Raw genomic sequence first — 25,374 nt, 5'->3', positions numbered from 1 at the left:
GAATCACTTACTTGTCTCTTTTCTTGCTTTCTTTCATATCCCTCTCTTTGCTCTTCTTCTTGTTCTCCTCCCTCTCGCTGCTTTTCATCATCTCGTGTCTGTTTTCTTCTGCTTGTCTTTCTTCTTCCTCTTCTTGTTCTTCTTTCTCACCTTCTTTCCTGTTTATCTCTGTCTTCTTCATACAAAGATGACAAAAGCTAACTCACTTCTGCTTCTTCTTGGAGCGACGGCTCAAGGTGAATGCCTAGAATCCCAAAATACTGACGTTTTAATCCTTCTTCTCATTCTTCTCGTTTCTCATCTCTCCTCATGGAATCCGAGAGAATGTCTCTAGATCTCTTTTCTCAGATCTATCTTTCTGTCTGCTATTATTACATCTCTCGCCTCATCTCCGTTCTTTCTTTCTTTCTTTCTTCTTTTGTTTTCTCTGTGAAGTTTGGATGCAGGTATTTTCGATCTACCTTCACCTCCGCTATCTTCAGATAAAGGAGGTTTTTCTTCTCTTTCGCCTTCTTCTATTGGCCTTTCTTTGCATGCGAAGTCTGACTTTCACGAGTCTCTTGACCTGCCTCCTTCGCATGCAAATGGGCGAGCACATCATGTCTCGTCTCCTATAAGAGAAGATAGTGAAGCTTCTCACCTTGGTAATCCACAGGAGACATCATCTTTATCTTCTCCTGCACGTCGAAGAGATCAAGCATCTATGAATGGCTTTGGAGAGAATGACAGTTCTCCGCAGGGACAAGAAGAAGATAGTTGGTTTCGGGGGGGAGAGAATGAGGGTGAACAGGGAGAAGAGGAGGAGGAGAAGAAGAAGAAGACGGCGAAGGCTTCTTCCTCCTACCCTTCTCTACGTGAAGAAGAAGAGGAAGAAGAAGAAAAGAAGAAAAGAAAAAGATACGATGATTGGCTACGTAGAAATCTTGAGTTAGAGGAGGGAGGGTATAACATTATGAAGATTCTTTATAGCTACCTCGTTCATTCACAGGGATGTGCCACGGTCGATCCAGCGAAACTTCGAAAACCTCCCTATGGAAGAGTCAATACGGCGGCTGCTAGGGTAAGAAAGAAAGAAAGAAAGAAAGCTCTTCCTCTTCTTCTTTCGTCCGCACTCAGTCATCAAATTTATCTCCTGGTTTTTTACAACGAAGTCTTATCTAAGAGAGAAGATCGTGTTTATATTCACCTCAGCAGTTGGTACACTGCAAGCAGAAGCATCGCGAAACCTCTCTGTCGTCGCGAAGACATTCTCCCTCTCTGTCTTTCACGATACTGTAGACCTCAACAGCTCTATATTCATTTATCTACATAGATATGTATACATATGCAGAATATATAAGTATATATATATATATATACATACAGGTAGTTTAGATAGATATGCGCCGGTATATGTGTATAGATAAATATGGCTGTCTATATATCCATCTTTAGTCTGTGTATCTAACTGTCTTTAATCTATCTATCCATTTATCTATCTGACGATGGATCGTGATGAGTATAAGAGTCATCTTGTGTATATGTATCTTCTCTATCGCGGAAAGTGCTACCGAACCGGCTGGGCTGTAATGATCTCGTCCCAGTGCTCTTCTGTCTTCAGTTCTTTCCTTGTTATTTTTATCCTCTTGTGTTGCTTCTTCGGGACAAGACTTCTTCTTTCTCTTGACTGGAGGTAGCGAAGGGGATTCGAGACCAAGAGAAATACAAGAGAAGTATATGAAGTGTACATACATGGATATTGGCGTGAGAGATAGAACAGGTTAGCTAGTAGCGTTGTCATCCGAAGAGAGGAAAAGAGCCGTAACTGTAGCACATGTCTTCTTTTTCTTGAGTCTCTCCGTGTCTTCCCGTGTCTAGCCAGGGGGAGGCTATTCATCTTTTGGGCGTGCTATATGCGAGAGAGACGAGAATTCGATTATCGACGACAGTCTAGGAAGTAAAACACAAGGAGACTCTTCCTCTTCTTCGCCTCCGCCTTTTCTCTTCGGCCCTGCCGGGTAAGTTGGTGAATCCAGACAGACAGATTGAGTTGAAGAAAAATAAAAGAACAGAAAATACACAAGGATGAGGTCTAGGGAATAGATATCAGAAGCATACAACACAGAGGTTGAGTCTGGAGAAGACCTAGGGAAGGGAGGGAGGGAGGGAGACAGTTCGGGGACAGTTCTTCAAGAGATAGAAATACATCTGGAAACAACGCCGACAGGAACTTAACGTAGGCATAACTTCAGGAATCTGTACAAGAGAAACGTCCATCTGTTCTCTCATATCCATTTCTACACTTCTCCCAGCCGTACATACACTAGAAGGGTGACCAGAGATTTCAGTGCGACTGGTGCTCTTCGTGAGTTTCCGCTTCTCTGTCGTACATATGAGTTGACGACGGCGGAACGCATTTCTGTTCATGTGATTTGTATGTCTTTCTGTGCAAGAGATATGATGGTTAGGGGGAGTGAGCACGCTGGTGGCCGTGCATGTTCTCAGCCCTCTAGTGTACGTACGGCTAGCGGAAGTGTATAGACCTTCTGTGCGGATGGTTGTGATAGGCCGAGAGAACGTCTCTTAGAGTTTAGAGTTTAGCCCTAAACCCTGTGGTGTGTATATGGTTCTACGTTGATTTTTGTTTCGGTAGGAGGTCTTTCCTGGAGTTTATGCATCTGAAATAGACATTCTGTGTCTATCTATGCTCGTTACATGGCGTTTGAGAGATGCAACCCCCACTGCATGCATACATATCCGTTGATGGCTTTCCTATATTCGGAGGAGTGTGCGTGTACTTTCGAGTAGGGAGAGGCATACTCATGTATAGGTTCTGAGTCTCTCTCCATATGTGGACAGGTGTTTGTATCAGCTACCTACACCCCTATCTCTACCTGCACGTTCTCGATATCTATGTATACCTATATGTATATGGTATATATACGTAGCTTTCCAAGTAGATTTGCATGGATGGCTTTCTATCCTATGGAGTTTTTACTGATGATTTGCCTTTTCTAGGCGGTCGGTCTTCATGCCGGTTGTTCACCTACCTGACGACACGACAGGAAGTCTAGTTGTAATTAATGAAAAGCGACTTCAACTAGTACTCATCCTTACTGAAGATTCTCGCCTTGTCAGTGATGTCGCGGTAAGGGTTTTTGCTATACACGGCCTAGCGATCTTTCAAGATATATTCTTCGCGTACCCCCATGAAGGTGTTAGACTTAGATACAGTGAATTGACTGTGGCGGTTGTCTTGAAGAAGTCTCTCCTATTGTCCTTGCAGGTGTACTTATACATATGTATATATATATATATGAGGAGAAGATATGCGTGTACATAATGTTTGCGTCGTGGGAGGCAGGTATATATACATATCTATATATATATACATACATTCGTATGCATCGCATATGTCGCTCTTGAAGAGAACTTTTGATATGAGGGGTTTATTGTGGGTTAGCAAATCTCTTCACAGGTTTTCGCGTGTAGGGTGGGTTGTATTCAGAATCGAAAGTGGCTGAATCGTCGTTCTGTATCAGAAGAACATGTGGGGCTGTATATATGTTTCGTAGGGCGACATGTAGAGGCAAGTATGTGTGCATTGTAATCCGGCATATCTAGTATAGCGCGCTTGAAGACAGCCGGTGGCATGTAGAGGGAGCGTCGTCGTGGAGACTGTATACATACAAACATACTCTACGTCTCCGTACGTATACATACATATGTATTCTACACATTGATAGATACACCCGTATTCTGCGTATTCATGCATACATAAGTCTTCATACACATTTGTACAATACATACACATTAGTACGTACATACATCTTTATGCACACCTAATACGACGGTGCTTGACAGCTCCCTTCTCAGTTTGTTATGTCAAGAGCAACATGTTTCAAGCGAGGGAGTTTTTCCTCCATTTCCTTCTGCATCCATACGCGATCTCAGTGATGCTTGTCTTGATCATTTCTGTCGGTATACATGCGGTAGATCGCGTCGTAGCTGGTGTTTGGTTTCTTTCTACTGTGGCATCTCTCTCAGTTTCTTCAGCACATAAGGTCGTTTGCGTTAGAGGCAGGCCTAGCAGATCTTGAGCAAGTCTTTGGGACGGAGTTCGATACGATTATGAAGCAGGAGGATGCCTACAGATTTATCTACTTCAATCATATCAATCACGCTGTCAGAGTGTAAGTCTCTTCTTCAGCAGTGGATAGAAGTCGCTTGGAACAATATCGCGGGTCTTCTCTGTGTGTGGCCTTTATATAGGCTATACGCAAGGAGAGAGGAGAGGTGTCAAGGTTTCCCAAAGGATCGATCTATGCAGAAAGACTGATGTGTATGTAGGTGTGTGTGTATGTACACGTGTGTATAGGCAGTCCTTTACTTGGCGTAGGTGGAGACTGGAGATGGGAGAGCTTCTATGTCAGTTGGGATATACATCAAGTTATGTTTTCTCTAGGCCTAATACAATGCATACAGCAGAGAGTCTCCATGCGAACACGCGGCGTGGTGTCTTCTGCTTGGCTTTCGATGAGAAGAGAAGATGCTGAAGATTCGGGAAGAGTGATGTACTAGACAGATAGTATCTAGGCTTTATGTGAACTGTGCAGGTAGATGCGAGAGAGCGGGTAACCTCGAGCAGGTTTTTATCCTGGTATACTATACAGACAATGTAACCATGTGGTTCTGTTAAGAACTGGCTGGATGTACTGGAGGAGAAGGAATACACTGGGTTGCTGTACAGGCACTGATGTCTTCGGGAGCCTTGAAATGTCTTTTTTAATACGTTTACTGGATATATAGCTCTATACTGAACGGTGGATGAAAGCTACGCATCATTCATCAAGGGAATGAGGGAGCACTCTGTGCGTCTCTGAGATCGTCCTTTGTCTTGTGGGAGCACCCCCAGGCGGTTGTGCATAAGATGGATCCGTCGGGTGTACTGACAGCGCGGCAAGTGGCGGCTAAATCATCTGGATGAAGCACCTCTATGTTGTAGATCGGAGTCTCTTTTATGCCTAGATCTCTAATACGTAGAGACCTAGTATGCGACAGTCACATGCAGGAACAGCAGGGTCAAGCACGAGAGTGTATGAGGATGAATAAGATGTCAATGGTGTGACGTACAATGCGAATGATTTTTGCAGGTCTAATAGAGCTTGCCCATCATACGCCCCATCTCCACCAATGTATGAGGGATGCCCGTTAACTAAACAAGAAGTTCGGCGTATGGCGCAAATGCATCGGCACCTGTGCGTTGAGCCTAGACGGCATCGCATGGATGCCTTTTCGACTTGCGACGTTCCCTCACCATTGTGCGACAAAGGGAGCAACCGTCGCCTTAGCGTCGACCCTCACACTCATACCGGCCCCCATGAGGCTGACCATCACACGCTCACTTCGACGGATAGCAGCAAACTCTCGAAAGAAAAAGTCACTTCTACACACAACGAGATACGCTCACCGCTTCAGAGAGCGTCGTCGCCATCTAGAACGAGTGATGAACTCCATAGCGATCTGGGGTCGAGCCGAGCAGGAAATCGCAGTAGCGATTCTTCCCCGTCACGACAGGAACTATCTGGTGATGTCAGTGGACATCGTAGACATGCTGCTTCGTCAAATGAGCATAATGGTGACGATGAACATGAAAGAGCGCATCGTAGCTCTTCGCCAGTAAAAGGGACGGAGAGTGGAGCTACAACGTCAGGAGGAAACGTCCGAGTGAAGACTCGTCCGGCAGCGATTAAACTCTTAGCGGTCAAAGACGGCCGGTGTGGGTGGCTCTTAGGGAGTGCTTCAATGAATAGAGAGTTCTATGTTGCTTTAGATGATTCGAAGACTACACTGACCAAGGCGATGGAAGATGGATCACGCTTTGAGTATATGCACTTCGCCAACATCTTTGTGTAGGATAGCCCGTAGTTTACTTCTGTTTCCACGACGATGTGACCGAATCCTATACGCTGTCGGCAAACGGACCGCCGCTGTCTTCTGCTTGCACGCCCCTTAAGTCATCGTACGTTCACAGCCCGGATATTGTGGAAACGCTTGTAGATTTGTGATGTTTATTGATTCTCTTTGAGGAGATATCGGTACGAGCAAACCGATAGTCGTAAGGACGTGCCTTTTTTGTAAGACACTGCCTAACGTATGAATGCACGTGCTTAACCTGCTCACCGCGTTTCCCACGAGAATCATAATTTTTGAAGTTTTGAATTTTTACCGCACTTGCGCTTGAGTGTGCTCTTCGTGAGCATTCCACGCAACAAGGCTCACCCGTCGTCTTGAATGATGGCATGCGCTGCTCATGAGATTGACGAAGCTGTCCCTGGAGTGTCAAGGGGGCTGTGTCCGGGTGAGGAGAGTCCCAGCAAGTGATGTGGCAAGTGGAGCTAGAGACGACTTTGAGAGTGACCCGCTCGGAGAGCCGACACGGGTGTCTCATGCGTGACTTCGCCTGATACCAATGAGAGAAAAGCCGGAATCTTGATGATGAGTCTTGTTCGCGAGTTTGCTTTACAAAGGAACGCTGTTGACCCACGGCAAGCTGAAGTCCTAGCATTCTCTTGCCTATAGAGACCCACGTTGCTGTGACGGCCCCGGTGATCAGCCGGGAGCTCGTGAAGTAAAAGATATACGCAAAGCCCGCAGATAGGAGTCACCAGCCGACACACTATGCAGGAGCGCCGTGCGCCCACAGTTTCTGCCCTAGAGCTCATTTCGGAGAAGCAGGGCATTACGTCTACTTGATTAGCACAAATACTATGGGAGGTGCGATAAGGAGAGTCCCCTGTGTTCGCACGGGCCACGAAAAGTCAGTGATATGAAATTTCGTAACGGTGACCGACAGCTGGAAAGCTGTTGTCACAGCCAGTACCGAAAAAGAACGAATGAACTATCGCTCTCTTTTAAGACGCAACTTGCGCGCACCCTTCTTGGGAGGTCCTCTCCGAAATTCCTTGTAGAACATGCGAGTCTCTCGATATGTCTTCCAAGTCTTCTTTTCTTTATGCATCTCGACAAAGGGAATCTTCTTGATCCTCATCAACTTCTTTTTGTACTTTTTCTTGTGAAACTTGCGCATTTTGAAGTAGCGCCGTCTGCGTGTACTGATGCTGCGAGCTGCCCACGGTGGCAGCATGGCTCCGTGCACAGCGGGACGGCTCACAGACGTAGTATTTGACATGGATAGGCATTTGTGAACTGCCTGTTGATTGGACCACACCAGGGCAGATGTAAAAGGAGACTGACTACAGTCATCGCCTGGACGAGACAAGCCTGCTCTCAGTCTAGAATGAATAGAGCATTCACTCAATGCTTTCCTGCGCTCTTGGAGAAAGAAAGGTCCTGAGGGTCTCAAGCGACCCCGCACACACGTGAAACTAGATTTCCCTAGAGAAGACGCTTCCGTGAAGATGCCGCTTTGGCTCACGAAGGAGCTCCGATGTCCTAGATGGCCGCTGGACCGCAGCCCACCTTCTCCCTTCGAAGAAGCCAATCGCGCCATTGGGCGCCTAGAGAGGATGCAGGCTCGGAACCAGTGCGACGACAGGGGCGTCAGATCATACGAAGCAAGATGCGATGAACTCCTCTCTTCCGCAGGCGTGAACGTTCGTGATGTTACAGCCGTCGGAAGGGAAGAACCTGATGGCTGTCGTTGGTGGCGGCTTCCGCTCCCCGGCAAGAAAAAGGCCCGGGCGCCCCGCCCCTGCGCACAAAATTGCCGCTGCCCAGGTAGAGAGATTCGGCTGGTATCGGCTTCCACAACAGCCTTCAACCACCGCCATTTCCCGGAATAAGTCGCTTGCATGTTGCTTGCACTGCGGAAGAGAGCTTTCGAAGTATACGAGTAATATACGCCCGTGAGCTACACGTATAGCCCCTCCGCCTGTCATGTCCGGTGGGCCCGAGGTCTCATTAGCACTGTGCAGTTCATCTATGGCTTCTGCCACGGACTGCGACAATCGGTGTCTCGAAGAATGTTCAGCAGTCCCCTGTGTCTTGCGCCCCGGCGTTCCTGAACGACCACTGGGACCGCCAAGCTGCTTGAAAAGAGACGACTACGGTCCGGAGTGATGAGAGAAGATACACTGAGGTTTAGCAAGCGCTGACTGCGCCTGACGTTGCAAGCTTTCGAAGTACTTCAAAGCCGTCTGTAGACCATTACGCCGTCTGCCGCTTTTCCCGTATCTCATGTATGCACTATGGACTTTTGTTGGCGGCCTGGACAGCGTCACCACACATGAGAGCCACATTCGAGCGACACAGTACGAAAACAGCAACGGAACCGAATGTTTACTAAGGACTCTCAACGTTAGTAAGGAGAGTACAATAGCTTCACTAGTTCTTCTGCATGCGCCCCGGCGGACAAGTTGCATGCACAAGGGACAAGACACGGCCAGCAGCCCACAGATACCGTACTCGCAACAGCTTTCTCGCCTGTCATTCCACACACACAGTTTTAGCGTCGTATGAGTCATACCAGCTCACGTCCTTCAGTGAGACGAGTGAACACAACAGCAGGCGCGAACGTGCAGCTCCTCGCGGTTGTCCCAGAAACTTGAGTTCTGAAGCTGCCCGCCCTAGAGCCTGCACATTCCCCTCCGTCGATACACCACCGCCTCCCGCAGATTGTTACTGTTGCTTCCACTGACGCCACTTCTCTGCAGCCGGGCGGGCGGCGCCAGCGGGCTGGTTTCCAGCTTGCTATCTGCAGTGAGCTTTACGTGTCACACCCGGTCAAGGCAAGCTCCGGGCAGCCCTCACAGCACTACGCACTGCCGAGTAGATACATGGCTGTCACAGACCACTTTTCTGTGCCGAAGAAAACCACGCCCGGCCACGGTAGTGTCTTGTGTACCGTCAGCCTGTCCGACCGCAAAAACTCGTGATGCGTTGTTTCTGTCACCTGGAAGTTTCCCGCTGTTTTAATGAGATAGGAAATCCTACTCTGTCTTCGACCCGAACCTGCACATCGAATCTGCCGCCTACGGCTCTTGGTGTGTGCACCTGTCCCCGCCACCCGTCGCTGTACCAAAGGAACTCCATCTCCGGGCGCCGTTGATTCACTACAGAACAGAACCTACGAGAAATCACCTGCCTAAACCGAACTTATGAGAATCGGAAAAACGAGTGCCTTCAGCATTGAAGGGCGCCGCGACCGATCGATGCTCAGTATCAACAGCCGTGCCTTCTTACGAGAAAGTCGCCGTCAAGCTTTCCTTGTACACATGGACGCAGAATGCAACCTTGCACAGTTGGACGTTGACAAACAGAATCCGTCTCAACCACAAAGACATCGGGTATTTCCTTCACTCTTGGCGGGCACACGAGCAGGTAAAAGAAAGCTCTGGGAACCCAAGAATGAGGTCACTCGAGCCAAAAGAGGAAAAAAAAGCAAAAACCTAGGAGGCGACGACGGCGTCAGATTTCCTACTCGAAGGAAAGACTACTCGAAGATTCCCGCATCAGTGTGGTCATCGAAGAGCTTCATAAAGTCAGCAACCACAAACACCCGTGTTGGAGTCAATCCCTTCTACGGCCACATCGTAGTTCAATATACACCCGAAGGCGTCCAATCAGCTGACCAACATACACTGCTGCTGATAAAATCGAGACAGACTAGAAAACCGATGAATGGTTGATTCACTCACAGCTTCTTAGAAATCCTAAGCTCAAAGACACCACTCCACTGGTGTACATCCTCTACGGTATCCCGCCTGTGCGAAAAAAGGTATAGAGATACGAAAGAGATTCCTGTCCACTCATTCTTAGAAAATCGGTCGACTGCCTAACGTAAGCTAAAGAAAGACCGTGAGAGGAACCACAGGATTTCATCCGATCATAGTTCCCCGGCTACAAGGGCATTCCATTTGAAATCCACCTTAACAGGGAGTTCCTGACTTTCTGCCTCTACGCGTGCCAAGTAATCTGACAAAAGTTCGGTTGCTTTTTCTTGAGAAATACAAATCGCCTTTTCCTTCTCATCATGGCCATTCGTAGCAGTACTTTCTGAAGTTGGATCATCTGCATGGCATCTCTCTTCTGATTTGTGAGCTTGGGATAGAAGCCCCCAGTTCTCTCGGACCCATGATTCAGCGGCTGTCGAGCATTGCTCTGTTGCTGAGACAACAATTTTGATACTGTGTAGATCTTCAGACCCAAGTTCCACATTCACTACACCTTCTATAACACAAACAAGCTCTTCACCATCCGCTTGGCCGTCTTCTTGACCTTGAAGTCCGTCTCCATCTGGTGTATGGTGTAAAGGAACTTCGCTACTCAGACCGTCTCCAGAGATCTTCCTGGTAGCGGGGGCAGCACTTCCGGATTCCTCTCCCTCATGCGCCGCCTCATCATGGGAAGGACTGGTGATCTGATGTGCAGACGTGGGACAATGATCTGATGTAGGTGTAGCTAAATCAAACACTTGAGAAGGATGAGGTTCTCTTGAAGATCTTTTTCGTGATTCCTCATCTTCAACGGGGATTCCTAAAGACCCACACGATCCGCCTCCTGCAGAGGACGATAATGCGCCTAATATATCGATCTTGTCCGGTTGTAGTAAGCATGAATTCGGATCGACAGACGCAGAAATTTCTTCGGTTAATCCACTCGTAAACGGTCTCCGTCGGTCTTCTCCTGGAGACCCCCCCCCAGCAAATGGTAGAGGAGCTACACTCCTCAAAGGCGACTGTTCTCCTTCTCCACCAAATAGCCAACGCGTCAGATTGGATTTAGCAGTACCGACAGCAGTAGCGACGCCTTTCGAAAGATTCTCCAAGGAAGCCCCCGGAGTAGCAGAAGACAGAGATTTCACAGCTGACTGAAGTCTCTCTCTTCTTGTCCCCAAGACAACCGCCGCTGAGCCTCCTCTCGGACGGCTTGGTCCAACTCGAACGCAAGCCGTTCCATTAAACGGATACTCCGGTGTATGTACGCTACCGCCACCGCTTGCCCTCAACCTTGTTGACGAAGATGCAGGTATGCTTGAGAGCGGGTGACCTGATTGGGGACTTAAAGACAAAGTATTAGGAAGAACCTGCTTCTGCTGGAGATGCATGCCACGTCTCATCAGCTTTGCCTCGGAAGTAGGCGAACACACCGGATAAACCCCGCCTTGTGGAGTCCCGCTAGGTGAGATGACCGGAGAAAGGGTTGTCCCGATGGATGTCGATTGTACAGAGAGAAGGGGAGGGGGGGCTGCGGACGGCTTGGTAGAAGAAGGAAGCACTTCCTCTCCCTGTGTCACATCCGAAGAAGCCTGCAATGAAGCAGATCCATCAGCTGTGCTGTTGAGAGAGGTTTCCCCCGGAGTATGCTTGGCTTCCGTGCTACTGGATGACGCCTTGTGCCCTTCACTTTCGCCAAGCGAGGACGGGCTCGCTGAGTGCTCGGGTGTACATACACTACCAGGCATTACCATGACAGCTCCATGTGGCATCTGATTTAGCAGATGTGATCCACCTGGTGACAGCTGCTGTCCTGGATTCGCTGGGTCCAGACTGGCACCCAAGTGTTGAAGAAGACGCTGGCGATGTGTGAGCTCAAGACGTTCCTCACACATAAATCTCAACTTCGCCCTCCTTTCTAACTGTCGGTGTCTCTCTATAGCTCGATTGTGACGTTGCATAACTGCCAGTTCATGGCGAAGCACGGATATGCCTGTCTTCATTTTGTTCGCGGCTGTCTCTACAGTCTTGACAGCAGCAGGTCCATACTTCACGATCAGATTTTCTAGGATATCTAAGTTCTCTCCCATGGACTGGTTAGATTGAATATTCTCTTTTTCTTGCTTTCTGTTGGAATCGAGTTGATCCAAGTTACTCTTATCCTTCTGTCTGTCCACGGATGTGACCTCCTCTTCCTCCGTATGCGGCATCCTTGCACCTTCCCTTAACCCCGGATCTTCCTTGACCATGAGAGAGGCTTGTATACATGGAGCGGAGAGAGACTGAGGGGGAAGACACGTCGACGTGTGTGTCCCATGGTCGGCAGGTTTCATCCAGCTGGATGAGGATGAAGAAAGAGAAAAGGGCGCCTTATTAGTGAGGCCCAATGTACTCGAACGATCCGGATGGGCTGTGGATAGCTTTGATCGATATTCTTGTAGCTCTCTTGACGCAACAGCCACTTGTTCATCCAGTTCCCTTCTTTCCTGGAGTAAGAGTATCTGTTGCTGTTTGATATGTTTTTCTTCGGCCACTAAACAGACAACAGATTTCTGTATTCGACGCACCATTGACTCTAGGGAATCACGATCTAAGCTCGAAATAACCTCCCTCATATCTTCTTCTCGGTAGCCTTTCCCCCCACCTGAAGAGTTACTGTCCGTCGCTGGTAAGCTGCACGAGTCCGCTGGGTTATTAGAGTGCTCAGAACAAGAGGTGGATGAAGAGGACGTTTCAGCGGTAGGCAACTCCAAACCGTTTCTTTCTCCGCTCTCGTCCTCCGTCTCCCGAGACGCTTCGCTACACTCGGGACCGTCACCTGGAAGAATCGTTTGATCTTCCTCTCTTTTTTCGGGTGCCAAAACGGCGGTGTCATCGGCCGTGTTTTCCCCCTCCACGGTGGTATCGTGGGGAAGATCACCGGGATCATTAGGAATGACACACGTTTGTTCGCACGGATCGGTCTGTTCGCTTTCGTATGACTTATCGCGCGATACGTTGTCCCTGTTGATAAGGTCATCACCGGATGGATGGCCGGCTGTCTCGGGGGCCTCTGTAGCGTGAGAAGAAGAATCACTGCAGGGGACCGAGGAAGAAGGGGTCGAAACAGATCTGGCCTCTTCCCTGTCAACGTCTTGTTTCTCTTCTCTCTCCTCTACAGACTCTACAGGTTCTGTGGCAAGCTGCGCGTCCAGAGCGTCGTTACAGGCCCGAGCTTCTGATGGCGAGCTGTCCTGCGGAGACTGCTCATCACCCTCCGTCTGTGCTCCTGATGTGACATCTTCGCTCTTTGTCAGATTCTTCCTTTCTTCCTCGCCAGCGGCAGGATCTGCAGAAGATACGACGTCGGTCTCCCCAGACGCTTGTCTGGAGGATGTGTCGCGGCTCTCTTCTGTCTCATACCCGGACATTCCACCTCGCACACTCTCATTTTCTGGTGTCACATCCCTACCCTTTGGATCCACCTCAGTCCCCTCTTGCTCTATATTGGTCTTCATTTCGAGGTTTCCCCGTGCACAAAGAGAAGCCTGTGGTCGACTGCTCGGAATGGCGAACTTCGCCAGGCTGGTGAGGCCGCGAAAGGAGACACCTCTACGCCCTGGTGAGATTCTGCCGCGTCCGAGACCGAAACTCCTATCGAATCCCTTCTCGAGCGAAATGAAGATAGCTCGATCAACAGAAAGTCTCCAATCCGCATGCAGCGAACCGGTCCGGACAGAAAAGGGAAGTCAGAAGCAGCACATCGCCCTACAAAATTTGTCTGTGCATGAAGTGGACTGACTGCCCTGTCCAGAACGCAAGTCCAGCACAGAGTTCTCAGCGGGCCCGGTCCAACTGAATACAGAAGTCATGCGGTTGAGAACACAAGTCAAGCAGCAGTAAGTTCACTTTTCTAAACCAGAGAACGACAGTGTCGTTCAAGCAGCTTCGCGTCCGGACGCAACTTCGGCTGCGTTGCAAGCACTTGACTCTCACTCGTCTAAGGACCCCCAGACAGAGTTGCCGAGAACTAAAGAAGACAACAAAAATTAGCCTCCTGGATGTCCTTTTCCGTACAGAAGAAGTCAGTTACGAGTCATGCACCGGGGCAGCGGCAATGGCTGACAACTGTCTAACGCTTGTCCTTTGCCGGACCGACGGTCTGCTCCCACTGTGTTTAAAAATAAAAAACTCTCAGCCAACAACGTCGAACTTGTTTCTTGACAAAGCCACTTCAAGTGGAAGGCGGAAGACACTGGATAGTGTCAGGAAAACTTTGCTCCAACTTCGCCACTGAGCCATCCGGACACAGAGCAACCACAGTAAAAACGCGCACACAAGAGAAGGCCGTGGCCGCCGCCGAGCGGCTCTAGACAGCAGGCACTAGTTTGTGAAAGCCGTCAGCAGTCATTAGTTTCTCTACTTTCACATACCCCAAGGTCAGTTTAGTTATATCAGCCTCAATACAAAGCAGCCATATGCTGTGCTTGGTTCACAAAGCAAACATCAAGCATCCTCGGAGACGTCGCTGCCACGCCAGCGACCGTTCTCGCTCCCGGGAAGACACTAGGAAAGCGTTCGATGCTACAGTGGTACCGTCGACTGCGGCGCCTCCGCCTTTCTGCACTAGACACATCCGTTAATTGAGAGAACGCATTTCTCGGAGCCCTCCAAAACACGAGGAGGGTTTTCTAGCGTCCTGGACGGTTGACAGTGTCGAATCAGAGCTTCCTGGTGCACTGAGGGCTACTGCTTAGTGGTACAAAGCAGACCCGACTTCCGAAGGCACTCGGTAGTGACCTCCGCAGCATTGGTGTCAGCTTAATCACGTATATATTCCTGCAGAAAAACTGCAAGAATATATAGCATTCGACGAAATGGTAGCACGCTCATCTCTCGTCACAAGCGAGTGCACTTTCCTTTGAAAGTGTCCAGCTACAGCGTACGACTACTAGCGAAAATCTGTGTCCCTCTTTGAGTTGCGACACGGACACTGCTTTTCTTCGTCGGTCGAACCAACTGTGACAGGGTTTTCGTCTACAGATCGGACAATGCTGCTTCTGACGCGGCACAAGTATTTGACTGGACCCTCCCACAGGCAGTCCTCCTTCGCATCGAAACAACTCACGCGGCCGGGGTCTTGCCGTACGTAGACCAGCACAGGCGCTAGCGGACCAGCACGGAACTGCGTCCAAACGGGTGTCACGGAGACCGATTTTTTTGTACCCCCAGACAACAGAAGCGGTGTGACGGAGGGGCCCAGCGGGCAGCTTAGAGTCCCGCCTGAGCGGCAGCCACCCAGCCCGATTTAGGTCTTCACACAAAATGGAAATTGTGCTGGCCGAAGGAAGCAAAGATGAAAAGAACTTATCTCGGTCCGTTTGGGGAAGTGGCCAAGCAGACAGTTCTCGTATTCTAGGAGAGGAGAAAACCCCGAGGTGCGACTCGGCTTCTTGCTGCCTAGCCACGTAACACCTCCGCGAACGTGTGTCCGTCAGTTTTCTGGGGCTCTCCCTGTCGCTTTGCTCCATCGAACTCACCTGTCGTTGGGATCTTTCCAAGTGTGGTCTGAAGTTATATACGACATCAGTCCATATGAGTCACAAGAAATATATTTTTCTTCGCTCCTCTCGAGGAAAGTACCGGGTTCCACAACCGTACGACCCAGCCGGTGTCACCTCTGAAATGTTCGGATATACCACCGGAACTAGTGGATATGGGACACGGCGGCGTGGACCCTGTGACTCGCCACGAACAGGATACTGCCGCCCCTTTCCGTCCTTGCGTCAAGCGACACTTGTAACCGAGAATAGACCCGACCACTCCAGCCAGTGTTTATTCAGGAATGAAAAGACGGCGTGTCTCCACGCTTCTGCATCGAGCTTTGGCGGCCCCGCATGACAGCGGCACCCTCCCCGGGACCCACTGACCAATGTGCAGAGCTCCTCATCCCACGTGGCTAGAGGGCTGTCTCGCCGTGGAGACTAATAGATCGGACGAGCGCGTGGAGCGAAGAGAAGCACACACACCGAGACTCCTTCCCCACACCATGGACACAGCTCTACCTGTTGGGTCACGTGACTGTTTCCAGTACGGTCAAGAATGGGTGAGTCGGGCCTCCTGAGGTCACGTGTCTATTGTGTGCCCCGGGAAAGAAATTTCAGGAACAAGGCCGTTACGAGCCTCCGAAGCTGTAAGGCGTGGCCCCCCATTAGAGGGTGAGCAAGAAAAGCAGCGTTTCTCGTGAGCGGCGCACACTACACCTTGAGCACCGAGGAACTCACAACTTCCCCCCCAATATGTGCACGTGATGGGTCGAAACCCTCTCAAAAGTCTTTTGGACTACCGGCCCGTCCATACAGGCTCATTTGGAGCCTAGCTTTGCTTATGCAAGCCTTAGACTGGTTGCCATCTGTTGCTCCTCGGGATGCCATTGTCTTTCCGTTCTAATGTTGCAGGGGAGGTAACCATCAGAAGCCGTCTGTGTATAGAACGAGCAGCAACCCGCTGCAGGGCCGCGTGAGTTGATCTGCAGCTCGCTAAAACAACTGTCATTACTAAGCGCACAGCAGTGAACGCCCACCACCAAGTAAGGCACACAGACAGGAAGCGGATCCCTTGGTGCCAAAGGCCAAGCTGTGAGACAAAACAGGAATCCGAAGGCTCCAGTCGGTAGTGTTCTGTAACTTTCACAAACCACGCTTACTCGGCCTACTACGTTGTGTAGAAAAGCACCCCACACGCGCGGCAGTCACTCCCCCGCTTGAAGGCAGGTGACGCATGAAAGGGGCACCCACGGGAAAACGCGGACGGCGGTCGCTTTGTTAGCAAGAAGCCTATTTTCTGCCCGCTTCCTGCCCGGAAGTGCGTAACAACCACGCGATTTCTTCTATGCTCCAAATCCTCGTTAGAACGTAAGGCGGGACCAGACGGACAGAATCTTGTGGAGTTCACAGACTCAAAAACTACAACCGAAGCCGTATGGACTTTCATGCTTCATTGAGCGGACCGGATGCGACCGAAAATAGCCCAGGAAGTAAGTGTGCAGTCGTATCTTCTGCACATGCGGTTATCGTCAGAAGCACGATGACTCGTCACTCACATGCAAGTGGCAACGTAATGCGTCGATCACTAACGGATTGTCCTCTGCTTTCTTCGACCTCACATCGTGCTCTTCTTGACACCTGTTCGCACACCTTTGACGATGGACGAGACTGAAGAGCTTGTTTGCAATCCGATCGAAAGTACTGAAACAGCGGGGTCTTCCGGCCCTCCAACGCACGCGTTGTTTGTACGGTAGGTAGGTGTTGCATGCGTAGGAGTAGCTGCCGGGCGTTTACGCTTCGTTCCGGAGGGCGGACAAAAAGAACAGCGGAGACTCTCCAGCGAAGGACAACTTGAAATTCTCTCCCGTGGCTTCCCCTGTGGTCGCCGGAAGCCAGATAGACGGTCACCAGAACATGCGGCAGCTCGGTTCTTCGTCACTGCATCGTGCAGCCAAGGTGTGTCTTTCCTGCCGACAGAACCCTCTTTCCATACCGCTGGCTTGCCCTCTACACCAAGCACATCTCGAACAAGCGTCATTCTATCCTCTCGAGGTCTCGCTTCGCGAGGCGATAGTGGCTGAGTCTCTCGTGGCTGGTCGTCATCGCTTGAGCAGCAGCAGTCCGACGGGTAATATGTGTTTAGAAACACTGCAACGCCTCCGACTGTACCCGGTCGCTGGTTTTTCTCTCGTTACTTTACACGGACCAAGCTGGAGAACGTCGTTCCGTTATCAGCATGGGACTTGCCAATTTCACTTCAGGCGGCACGGGCGCACTCTTCTGCAGTTGCAGTTGCCCAGGTGTTGCTCTTCTCCGTTCATTCCCCTTAAACTCCGTACACACTGCGTCGCGTGCTTGGCGCTCCACCAACGAGTCTCCGGTCCTGACAGGCAAAGATTCTGCTTCACCGCATAAAGCTTCTGTTTCTGCGGCCCTTCCGTCAACTTGTCGAAGAACGTTTCACCGTGCTGCTAGAGATTCGAATGTAGTTTCATCGAGCCGCGGGCGACACTTCGGTCCCATGTATGAAGTGCCTGCGCAGTCGGACAGTTCGAGTGGGTCCGATCCGGACTGTGGCGTACGCAGCGTGGGCTACCGCCTGAATTTTTTCAGAAGAATTGAACAGGGAGGATCCAATGGCGTTACCAACATTCGGTGTGGTTGCGTCTCTTCTTCGTCAAACATCGATACTCGGTCATCTCATCGCCTTCCCGTCTCTCGACTTTGCTTTCCTTTCTGCTCCGCCAATTCACTGGCTGCTGCTACGTGGAGGCTGCACGTACCAAGTCTTATCTCCCGGGCTTCTCCTTGCTCAACATCAAGCTATGATGTACCCACATCACCTCATGTTTCAACTTCAATGAAAGGCCCGTACGCGTTTTCTCCTTTTCCGTCTGTGGAGTTCCAGTGGGAAACCTCATGCATGTGTCGCCCGTTTTGTTCTTGCTTTCTTGAGAGGGAAAAGCGAATTCGAGGAAATGCCTCTGCTGGCATGTTGTACAGCTCTTTGACGTCTTCTTTTCTGCGCTCCTTCTCAACTGCTACGGAGGCAGGAACGCTCAATAGCAGCAGCTCAAAAGTTGATGCCAGCTCTACGACCTCTACCGCTTCAGCTTCTGTGGCCTCGTCTGTGAGTGACCCATTCAAACCGGGCGGAGAGAGAGGCTCGAAGACCCCCCGTGTGGCTGACCCCCCACCAACAGGGTTGCCCGGTAAGGGCAGGAAGGTGCAGTTGTCTAAAAAAGAGTTGAAGGCAGTAGGAGGACACCCCCGGAGATACAAACTTATGGGAGGACGTCCAGAATTTCATCATGTTGATCGTAATAGGAATGGCCATATCATTGAGCCAACAGACAAATTTCAAGTAAGACTCTACATAGTAAGCATCTAACCCGATCGTTTTCGCATACCGATACTGAACGTCTAGTCTTTGCATTACTTGTGGCTTACCTCTCCAGGCTCTGCCCCCTGGGATGTGAAACGAAGGTGAAGACAGCTATGGCTGAAGTTTATGATGCTCTGTGTCAGGAACTCTACGTTTGTAGAGATTGAATATTCACGCCGATGCATGTGGGCGTCTGGAGTTAGGTGGCTAAAGCAATAACCGTTGTCGAGCTAGAGAGCTTGCTACAAACAGCTGCTTGAGAAACTACGCGAAGTTACATGTTCAGCTGAGAGGCGGGGAGAGTCCTAGGAGTGTGAGCAAAGACGGGAATCTTCTTCAGAGCGTGGACAAGTGCGGTCGGCTGTTTGGTATCGTAGGTGTTTGTGTACGTCAGTGGAACCGATGATCAGAGTTTTCGGTGATAAATATTTCCTTCTGACGTATAGCGGTCAATTTTTTTTTCAGATACAGGATGGATGGGTTATATCTGTTCTTTCTTCTGTAGGTGGTCCTGACAACAAGCAAAAATAACGTGCATGCTCAGGTCGTCAATAAATCGAGAGCGTATCGCACAATATTCGGGTCTTTCGCTGGTAAGCTCCTTCACGACAGCTACAGACTATTGATGGTTTTTCCTCTCTGTAACTGAAGTTCTGTATTCTTGTCTAGTTATATGATTCAGACTGCGGTTTTCCTAGGTGTTGCCTAGTCTGTTCATGTGACTGTGCCGCGTGAGGCATCAAGGAGTCCATCGCGTGCCTGTGTCTTGTGCCAGCTGAGAGAGGAATACCTTCAGAGATCCTCACAAACCAATCAATCAGCAAGGGCTATATTTCGATGTGAGCGGCCCAACGATAAGTGAAAGCTATTCTCAACTGACGGGCTGATGAGCCTGGCAGCAGGTGCATGCGTGTCAGTGGAAGGAAGGGTCTCACCCGCAGTCAGGTGAAGGAATCGTCAGTCGGTATCACAGGAACCGGTTCGCGTCCTGCCCATGGGCGCCGCACTCATCTGGTACCTCTCGTAAAATGCTTGGAGATTTATGCTAGACTCCGTTTCAAAGGACCTTCGGCTCAGAGTTCGTTTTTCCTTCGGAGAATTTGTCTGAGGAAAGGGGACGTGGGGCCAGTATCACATCGGGTCTCGTTAGCTCCGCTTGTAGCTGCTGTAGACAGGTAGCGGAGTCGAACCTTTGTATCTGTATGGCAGGCTGGCTCTTTCCAAGACGCATGGCTTGCAAGATGAGACAGATCTGATCTCAGTAGTACTGACAACCCCGTGGCTTTGCCTGTGTCATGTGTGGTACGCTCACTTCAGGGAATGTTGGGTACCGCAAGCAGGCCCAGCAAGACCCCCAGTGTGCGTATCGGATTGGACAGAATATTGCACGCAAGTGCAAACGTCTCGGTATCTCTCAGGTAGAAGTCAAGTTCAGACGCATCATGAGAGTTAACCAGGTTCTTCAGGCATTCCTTGCCCATGGGCTAGGGGTGTCTTCCATCACGCACGAGCCAAGGCTTCCCAAATGTGGCCAAAACGCGACGAAACCGCGGAAGAGACGGAGAGTGTGAGGGGCAAGAGCCGAGGGCGAAAGAGGCAAAGTGCTGTCAGTCGAGTGCTACTGTTTGTATACTGTTTTGTATCCCCAAGTCTTCGTGCAATGTCTCCCCTAGGCGTCAACAAACCTTGTTGTCCTTTGAAAGGCTACTGCCTGCTAAATTTCAGTGCAAAACGAAAGCGTGCCGACTCTCCTGAGGCGGAAACCGCAGACGCTCCGCGCAGGCCGAGCCAAACTGAGGACGCAGGGGCTAATGATGATGTGTTATGAAACACACAGGACTGTAGTTCAGAGTTGAGAGAGCAACCGGGCAGTTAGTGAGCAACTGTTTTGATGGATGCCAGAGATTGCGTGGCGTACGAGTCGTCCTCCCTCACACCCAGGCCCCACTCACTTGTTCGCGAGGAACTATTTACTGCCAACCTTCCTGAGCCTTTGCCTTCCGTGTCTTTCGCCCAATCGTTGACCAAAAAATACAGGCTCCCGCTCAGTTGTCTGGAATGGGCGTTTCAGAAGCTTATCAGATGAGCCCCGTCGGCCCTTCCACTGTCCCCTACGTGCATACGTTGTGTGCCGCCATACACCGTGGCATACGCTGATCGTGCGAGCGGAGCTGAGGCCAAAGCAGTTGCGGGTAACCTGAAGTGTCTACTTTGAGGATGCCCGGTCCATCCGCACCTAACTCACCCCGCTACGTGGTGGCATTAGTGAGAATGAGTTCAAACATGGTGAACAACTCTGAAGAGTTTTTGCTCTTCTACGGTGAGACCCAACATCGCGGTCCCGGCTAATGAATGAAGCTCGTTACACGTGTTGAGCAACTGTCCGGTGTACCGTGTAGCTAGCGGCGCGTGACGAGGAAGCAGGAGATTGGCTGCAGGATGGACATTATGAGCATGCACTAAAACAGATGTTGGGACTGCCCTGGAGATTCACAGAAACAAGAAGACCATTGTCCAGAGATGCATTCCCATGCCGTCCACACGTCAACACTGTCTTGACGAGCCGGAAGCAACGAACAACCCCAACGGGAACAAAAAAAGTGTACGCTGATTCGTACGGATGAGATGCACACTCAACGACTTACGGGTCGCTTCTTCATAAAACTGTCGGTACAATGCTACACTTTGGTATAAACGGAATACACATGAACAAGCGCAAGCGGGCAAGAGCGAAGAGAGGTCGAAGAACAACTGAGCGACGGATTGAGAACCTGACGCCCGACTCCAGGCATAGACGCCAAGAAAACAAGGTCTTAACGGGCTCGGCCACAGCACGCGGCTTTACCGCGCCGACAATCGACAAAAGGACAGGATCCAGCCAAGCTTCCAAAACACTGTAAGCAAGAGCTCTTTAAAGTGCTGGGTACCGGATCCACGTAAAACCATGTCAAGACGGCAGCGACTAACGAAGGTACGCCAGCACAGATCATCATCGGCGTGAGTCCTCCAGCACTTAAGATTGCCTTCATTGCGTAAATGCCTCCAACAGCACCAACCTTTCCGAGCGCGGCACTAAGTCCAGAGTAAGTACTGCGTACTTCAGGAGGGAAGACTAGAGAAGGGAGAATGAAGGTTGTTATGGAAGCACCCCAGTTGATGAAGAAATTTACAATACACAGCAGTACCAGCTGGGCCCAAGCAATTCCCTTAAGAGCATCGGCGGTTGCTGCCATCAGAAAAGCTGAGCCAGCAAGGCCGACAAAGCCCCAGAATTGAAGCCATTTGACACCCATCTGTCTCAACACTAGAATTCCCATGTAACAACCAGGGATTCCCATTCCATTCAGGACGATATTTTGCCAGATGATATCTGTAACGGATGTTTTGTCTCCCCATATCGTCTGGGTAATCTCAGGCTGAACAAGTAAAATCCCGTAAGCGGTAACGTCGTAAAGGAGCCAACAGACCCCGGTGCCCAATAGTTGTCTCCAGTAGCTTCGTGTCAGGAAAACACCTACAAGATGTTTTGCAAAATCACGGGCCACATAAGTCTTATCTTCCTTGATACGCCATGCTGGTAACCAAATCAATAACGCAGGTATAGCGCCGAAGGCAAGCAGTACACGGAAACACACATTGACATCGTTCGTGCAGCTCCACAAAATCAACGCGACAACGTACGGCGCCATAATTCCGGGAACATTCATGCTGTACGTCCACGACACACGCATGCTACGGTCCTCGGACTTGTCCGTTCCTGCTCCCTCAGCGGCGCTGACAGCCGACAAAGGGTAGACCCCTCCCGAGCCAACTCCAAGAAGGAACCGGAAGATTCCCATTATGATCAGAACAGAGACACCACTTCCCCACGGACACACAGAAGATAGGAGAGCTCCAACAAAGACCAGAAAAAGCGTGAACACCATAGCTCGGCGCCTCCCAATTAAATCTCCCAGGTATCCCATGGTGCACATACCGACGATGGCTCCTGCATACGACAGCATCTTCACCGTACTGTTGCCTACAACATTCGTACTAGCCTCTTTATACACTGGGTCCTGGTTCATGAGAAATAAGGCAATGGAAGTCACTGTAAAGTTGTAATTACTTGAAAAAACAGCTAAGCAAGGGACCAACAAACTCTGCTTTTTGCAAGCCGTTCGCTCAACGCTCAGGGAGTCCTTACACTGCCCTCGGTCCGGAAGCACTGGGTCGTCATATGCTGGTGAGGTTGGCGACCGGCCAGACAGTTCAGCAGAGGCCTCATCATGATGTTCGACGCCATCAAAGTCGTTCTCCGGGACTAGGGTGAACCCTTCACCAGCCGGGAAGCCGCCATCGTCGGCTGTAGGACTAATGGCGGCACAAGACGTGGTGCGCTCATCACAAGTTGTCTCAAGTGGTAACTCATAGAGTGCTTCTCCGTGTGGTGAGAGTTGTTTCGGACGCATTCTTTGGTCGTCCATTGGCCCTCTGGGCCTTTGAACCCGAGACATCGAATCTGTTAAATCAACTGGAAGGCAGTTTGTACCGCAGCAAAACTGGACACACTGAATTTCACGGGTGAAAACCAAACGCCAGGCAAGACTGTAAGACCCTCTCAGTTCCCACAAAAGTACCGGAGACGTGAACACACGCGAGGTGGCCTCTCAAGCTGCAGACAGCCCCGAACGTGCCTTGGGATTCTCTGTTAGAAAGAGCAAGTTCGAGGCGTCGACCAGCTTCGCGCCAACAACAGCATTCAGATCTCCCGCCTGCAAGCTGGCGGTGCGAAAGGACAACTTGCAGACCGTCAACCTTGCTCTCGTACCTCCTGGCGGGTAGAGACGGGCACATAAAAAAATCTCTTCTCACAGCTCCCGAACGACGAGAGGAAAAGCAAAGAGCTGGCTTTCACACTTCGAGAGATCTTCAATACACATGAAAACGACCCCAACATGAGCGAAAGAGTGCGGGTCTTTGAAAAAAATGTAAAAGCTGCTAGCAACCACCACCCGATTACCGTACAGGCGGTCCAGGATCTGTGCACCGCGATGCGCGCATGCTGTCTTCCACCAAGACTGACTCTGCAACGAGAGCCTGTAACTGTGTTACGAGATGGGGCTGCCGCCACCTTGCCCGGTCGTGTGCAGGCACCCAGCTGTGCGGCCTGTCCAGAAGTCCAGGAAAATCCTCTATGGAATTAAGGACCGGAACCTTTCTATTTGAGTTGCATCGCGACCGCAAGTAACACGTTGGGGCGCTCCTCTCGTTCCCGAGCTTGAAGAGTTTAGCTTCGGTTGCGTGGAGTGTCCACTGACCAACTGTGAGTAAGCTAACAGCCGCCGGAAACTAAGGGGAGTTTCAGTGAAGGAGCAGCCACCTGCGACGTACGTGCCTCCCTCCGAACGCAGCCAAGAAACTTCGGGAAAGGCTGCTATGCCGGGCCTTTTCAGCGAAACGGACAGCGCGAGAACTGGCTCGCCGCAGCTCCGATAAAGACGGAGCAGAGGGCTGCTGACCCTTCTGATTTTTTCGGCATTGCATCAGCTGCCACTCCGACAGCCGCTCCCTCGAATACAAGCCACGCAGCTTCGCCTGTTGGACCAGGAGTGCTGAACACGCTGCATTTCAAACGAGATAGCTGAGAACTTCCCGGACCGCGAGTCCAGGGCAACTTGCGCGTGCTAGTGCTAACAATAAGGACGAGTTTGACAGCTCTCCACAGCTTTCTATCGCTGGGCAGTTGGACGGCTTGCGCAACCGGCTAGCCCGAAGGGCGTATCCCCTAAAAAGAACTCTTTCCTTTGACGGTCGTGGGGGGCAGCACCGTCTCAAGCCGCCTCCTCAGAATAGCAGGGAAACAACGGCAATGAAGCTCCCGAAGGTGAATCAATAATTCCAACGGTTACCTCCGAACTCCGGCACAGGTAAAGCGAAACGGCCAGGTAGCTTCGGCGTGAGCATTTTACTGGAGAGTGCCGCGACAGCGCGAAAAACATGGTTACCATTGGCACACTCAGTTCGGCTGTTTGTTCAGGGAGACCGAAGATTCCCCGGGATCTCAAAGAGGAGCCATTCGACGTGATTCTGCGAGGATCCGTCTTTTGTGGTCTTCGAGCTTCATGCGCCCGCATACGACACCTGCGCAAGTGCCCCAACAAATGGTGAAGACAGCGGTTGCGAGACCAGTACGGGACGCCCCTATGCGTGGCTCTGCGCTTGCCCACTATCCCTAACACTATCTACCGTTACGAGCGAAAGGAGCATTCGCGGGGTAACGACGTGCTGCAGCATGCTGCACGCAACCGTCCCCGGTATACATGAAGGTGTCCACCAGAAGGCAAGCAACACATTGCGATGTCGTCCAGTTTTAACTGCGAAGACGACGACGCTCCTGTGGCGTGTATTGATAAAGTTCACTCAGTGCGTCACTCCACTGGCGTCTGCGGCGGTGGGCCGTACGGACTAGGCCCGTGAAGGCTTCTCACCAAAGGTGACGTTTGCTTCTAGCTCCGCTTCCGTCTCCCGAGCAGCCTTGGCCACAGCGCGCGCCCTGCGGACACCCTCAGGAAAGATCGCTGACACGTGGAGCGGTTCTCGGCTTTCTCTGGTTCCTCGAGAGTGTTTGTACGTTGTTTCTACCTTGCCGAGTGCGTGCCACTGGAGACGTTCTGCAGGAAAATTCGCTGGCGGGTGGTGTAATGTGATGCTTGCTACGGCAGGGTGCAGAGAAACGGCGGAGGCGCACTACCGCAGTGACCCATGTGCAGATCGAGACCGCTGGGAAACGATAAAAACGTAACGGGTTTCTATACCTACAAGCTCA

At 50.7% G+C, this 25,374-nt stretch overlaps 6 protein-coding genes across 6 annotated transcripts in view; 3 read left to right on the top strand and 3 right to left on the bottom strand.

The window, feature by feature from the left end:
- Positions 1-87: 87 nt before the first annotated feature.
- CSUI_006822 (uncharacterized protein) lies at positions 88-6,147 on the top strand. Its single transcript, XM_068066974.1, has 6 exons — positions 88-236; positions 436-1,060; positions 1,858-1,997; positions 2,998-3,127; positions 4,027-4,172; positions 5,133-6,147. The coding sequence occupies exons 2-6, from the start codon at positions 704-706 to the stop codon at positions 5,893-5,895; spliced, it is 1,536 nt and encodes a 511-aa protein (XP_067921059.1). The 5' UTR covers positions 88-236; positions 436-703; the 3' UTR covers positions 5,896-6,147.
- A 421-nt stretch (positions 6,148-6,568) lies between these two features.
- CSUI_006821 (uncharacterized protein) lies at positions 6,569-8,357 on the bottom strand. The gene has a single exon (XM_068066973.1). The coding sequence runs from the start codon at positions 7,793-7,795 to the stop codon at positions 6,881-6,883; it is 915 nt and encodes a 304-aa protein (XP_067921058.1). The 5' UTR covers positions 7,796-8,357; the 3' UTR covers positions 6,569-6,880.
- Positions 8,358-9,229: 872 nt separating this feature from the next.
- On the bottom strand, positions 9,230-14,064 carry CSUI_006820 (glutamic acid-rich protein). Its single transcript, XM_068066972.1, has one exon. The coding sequence runs from the start codon at positions 13,151-13,153 to the stop codon at positions 9,827-9,829; it is 3,327 nt and encodes a 1,108-aa protein (XP_067921057.1). The 5' UTR covers positions 13,154-14,064; the 3' UTR covers positions 9,230-9,826.
- A 2,735-nt stretch (positions 14,065-16,799) lies between these two features.
- On the top strand, positions 16,800-20,361 carry CSUI_006819 (ribosomal protein s11). Its single transcript, XM_068066971.1, has 3 exons — positions 16,800-18,545; positions 19,072-19,159; positions 19,884-20,361. Exons 1-3 carry the CDS (start codon positions 17,418-17,420, stop codon positions 20,135-20,137), a joined length of 1,470 nt encoding a protein of 489 aa, XP_067921056.1. The 5' UTR covers positions 16,800-17,417; the 3' UTR covers positions 20,138-20,361.
- Positions 20,362-20,979: 618 nt separating this feature from the next.
- Positions 20,980-25,374, bottom strand: part of CSUI_006816 (major facilitator family protein) — a 10,732-nt gene continuing 6,337 nt past the window's right edge. The window contains exon 6 of the mRNA XM_068066968.1: positions 20,980-24,689. Coding sequence (XP_067921053.1) covers positions 21,380-23,062 — 1,683 coding nt within the window. The 5' untranslated portion in view covers positions 23,063-24,689 and the 3' untranslated portion in view covers positions 20,980-21,379. The remainder of the gene's footprint in view (positions 24,690-25,374) is intronic.
- CSUI_006818 (uncharacterized protein) overlaps positions 24,586-25,374 on the top strand; it is a gene marked incomplete at its 5' end in the record, with an annotated part of 1,375 nt that continues 586 nt past the window's right edge. The window contains one exon of the mRNA XM_068066970.1: positions 24,586-24,736. Coding sequence (XP_067921055.1) covers positions 24,587-24,736 — 150 coding nt within the window. The remainder of the gene's footprint in view (positions 24,737-25,374) is intronic.

Source organism: Cystoisospora suis, assembly GCF_002600585.1.
Source record: "Cystoisospora suis strain Wien I chromosome Unknown contig_3510, whole genome shotgun sequence".
NCBI classification, from domain to species: Eukaryota; Apicomplexa; class Conoidasida; order Eucoccidiorida; family Sarcocystidae; genus Cystoisospora; species Cystoisospora suis.
This window is presented reverse-complemented; position numbering and strand designations above follow the sequence as displayed.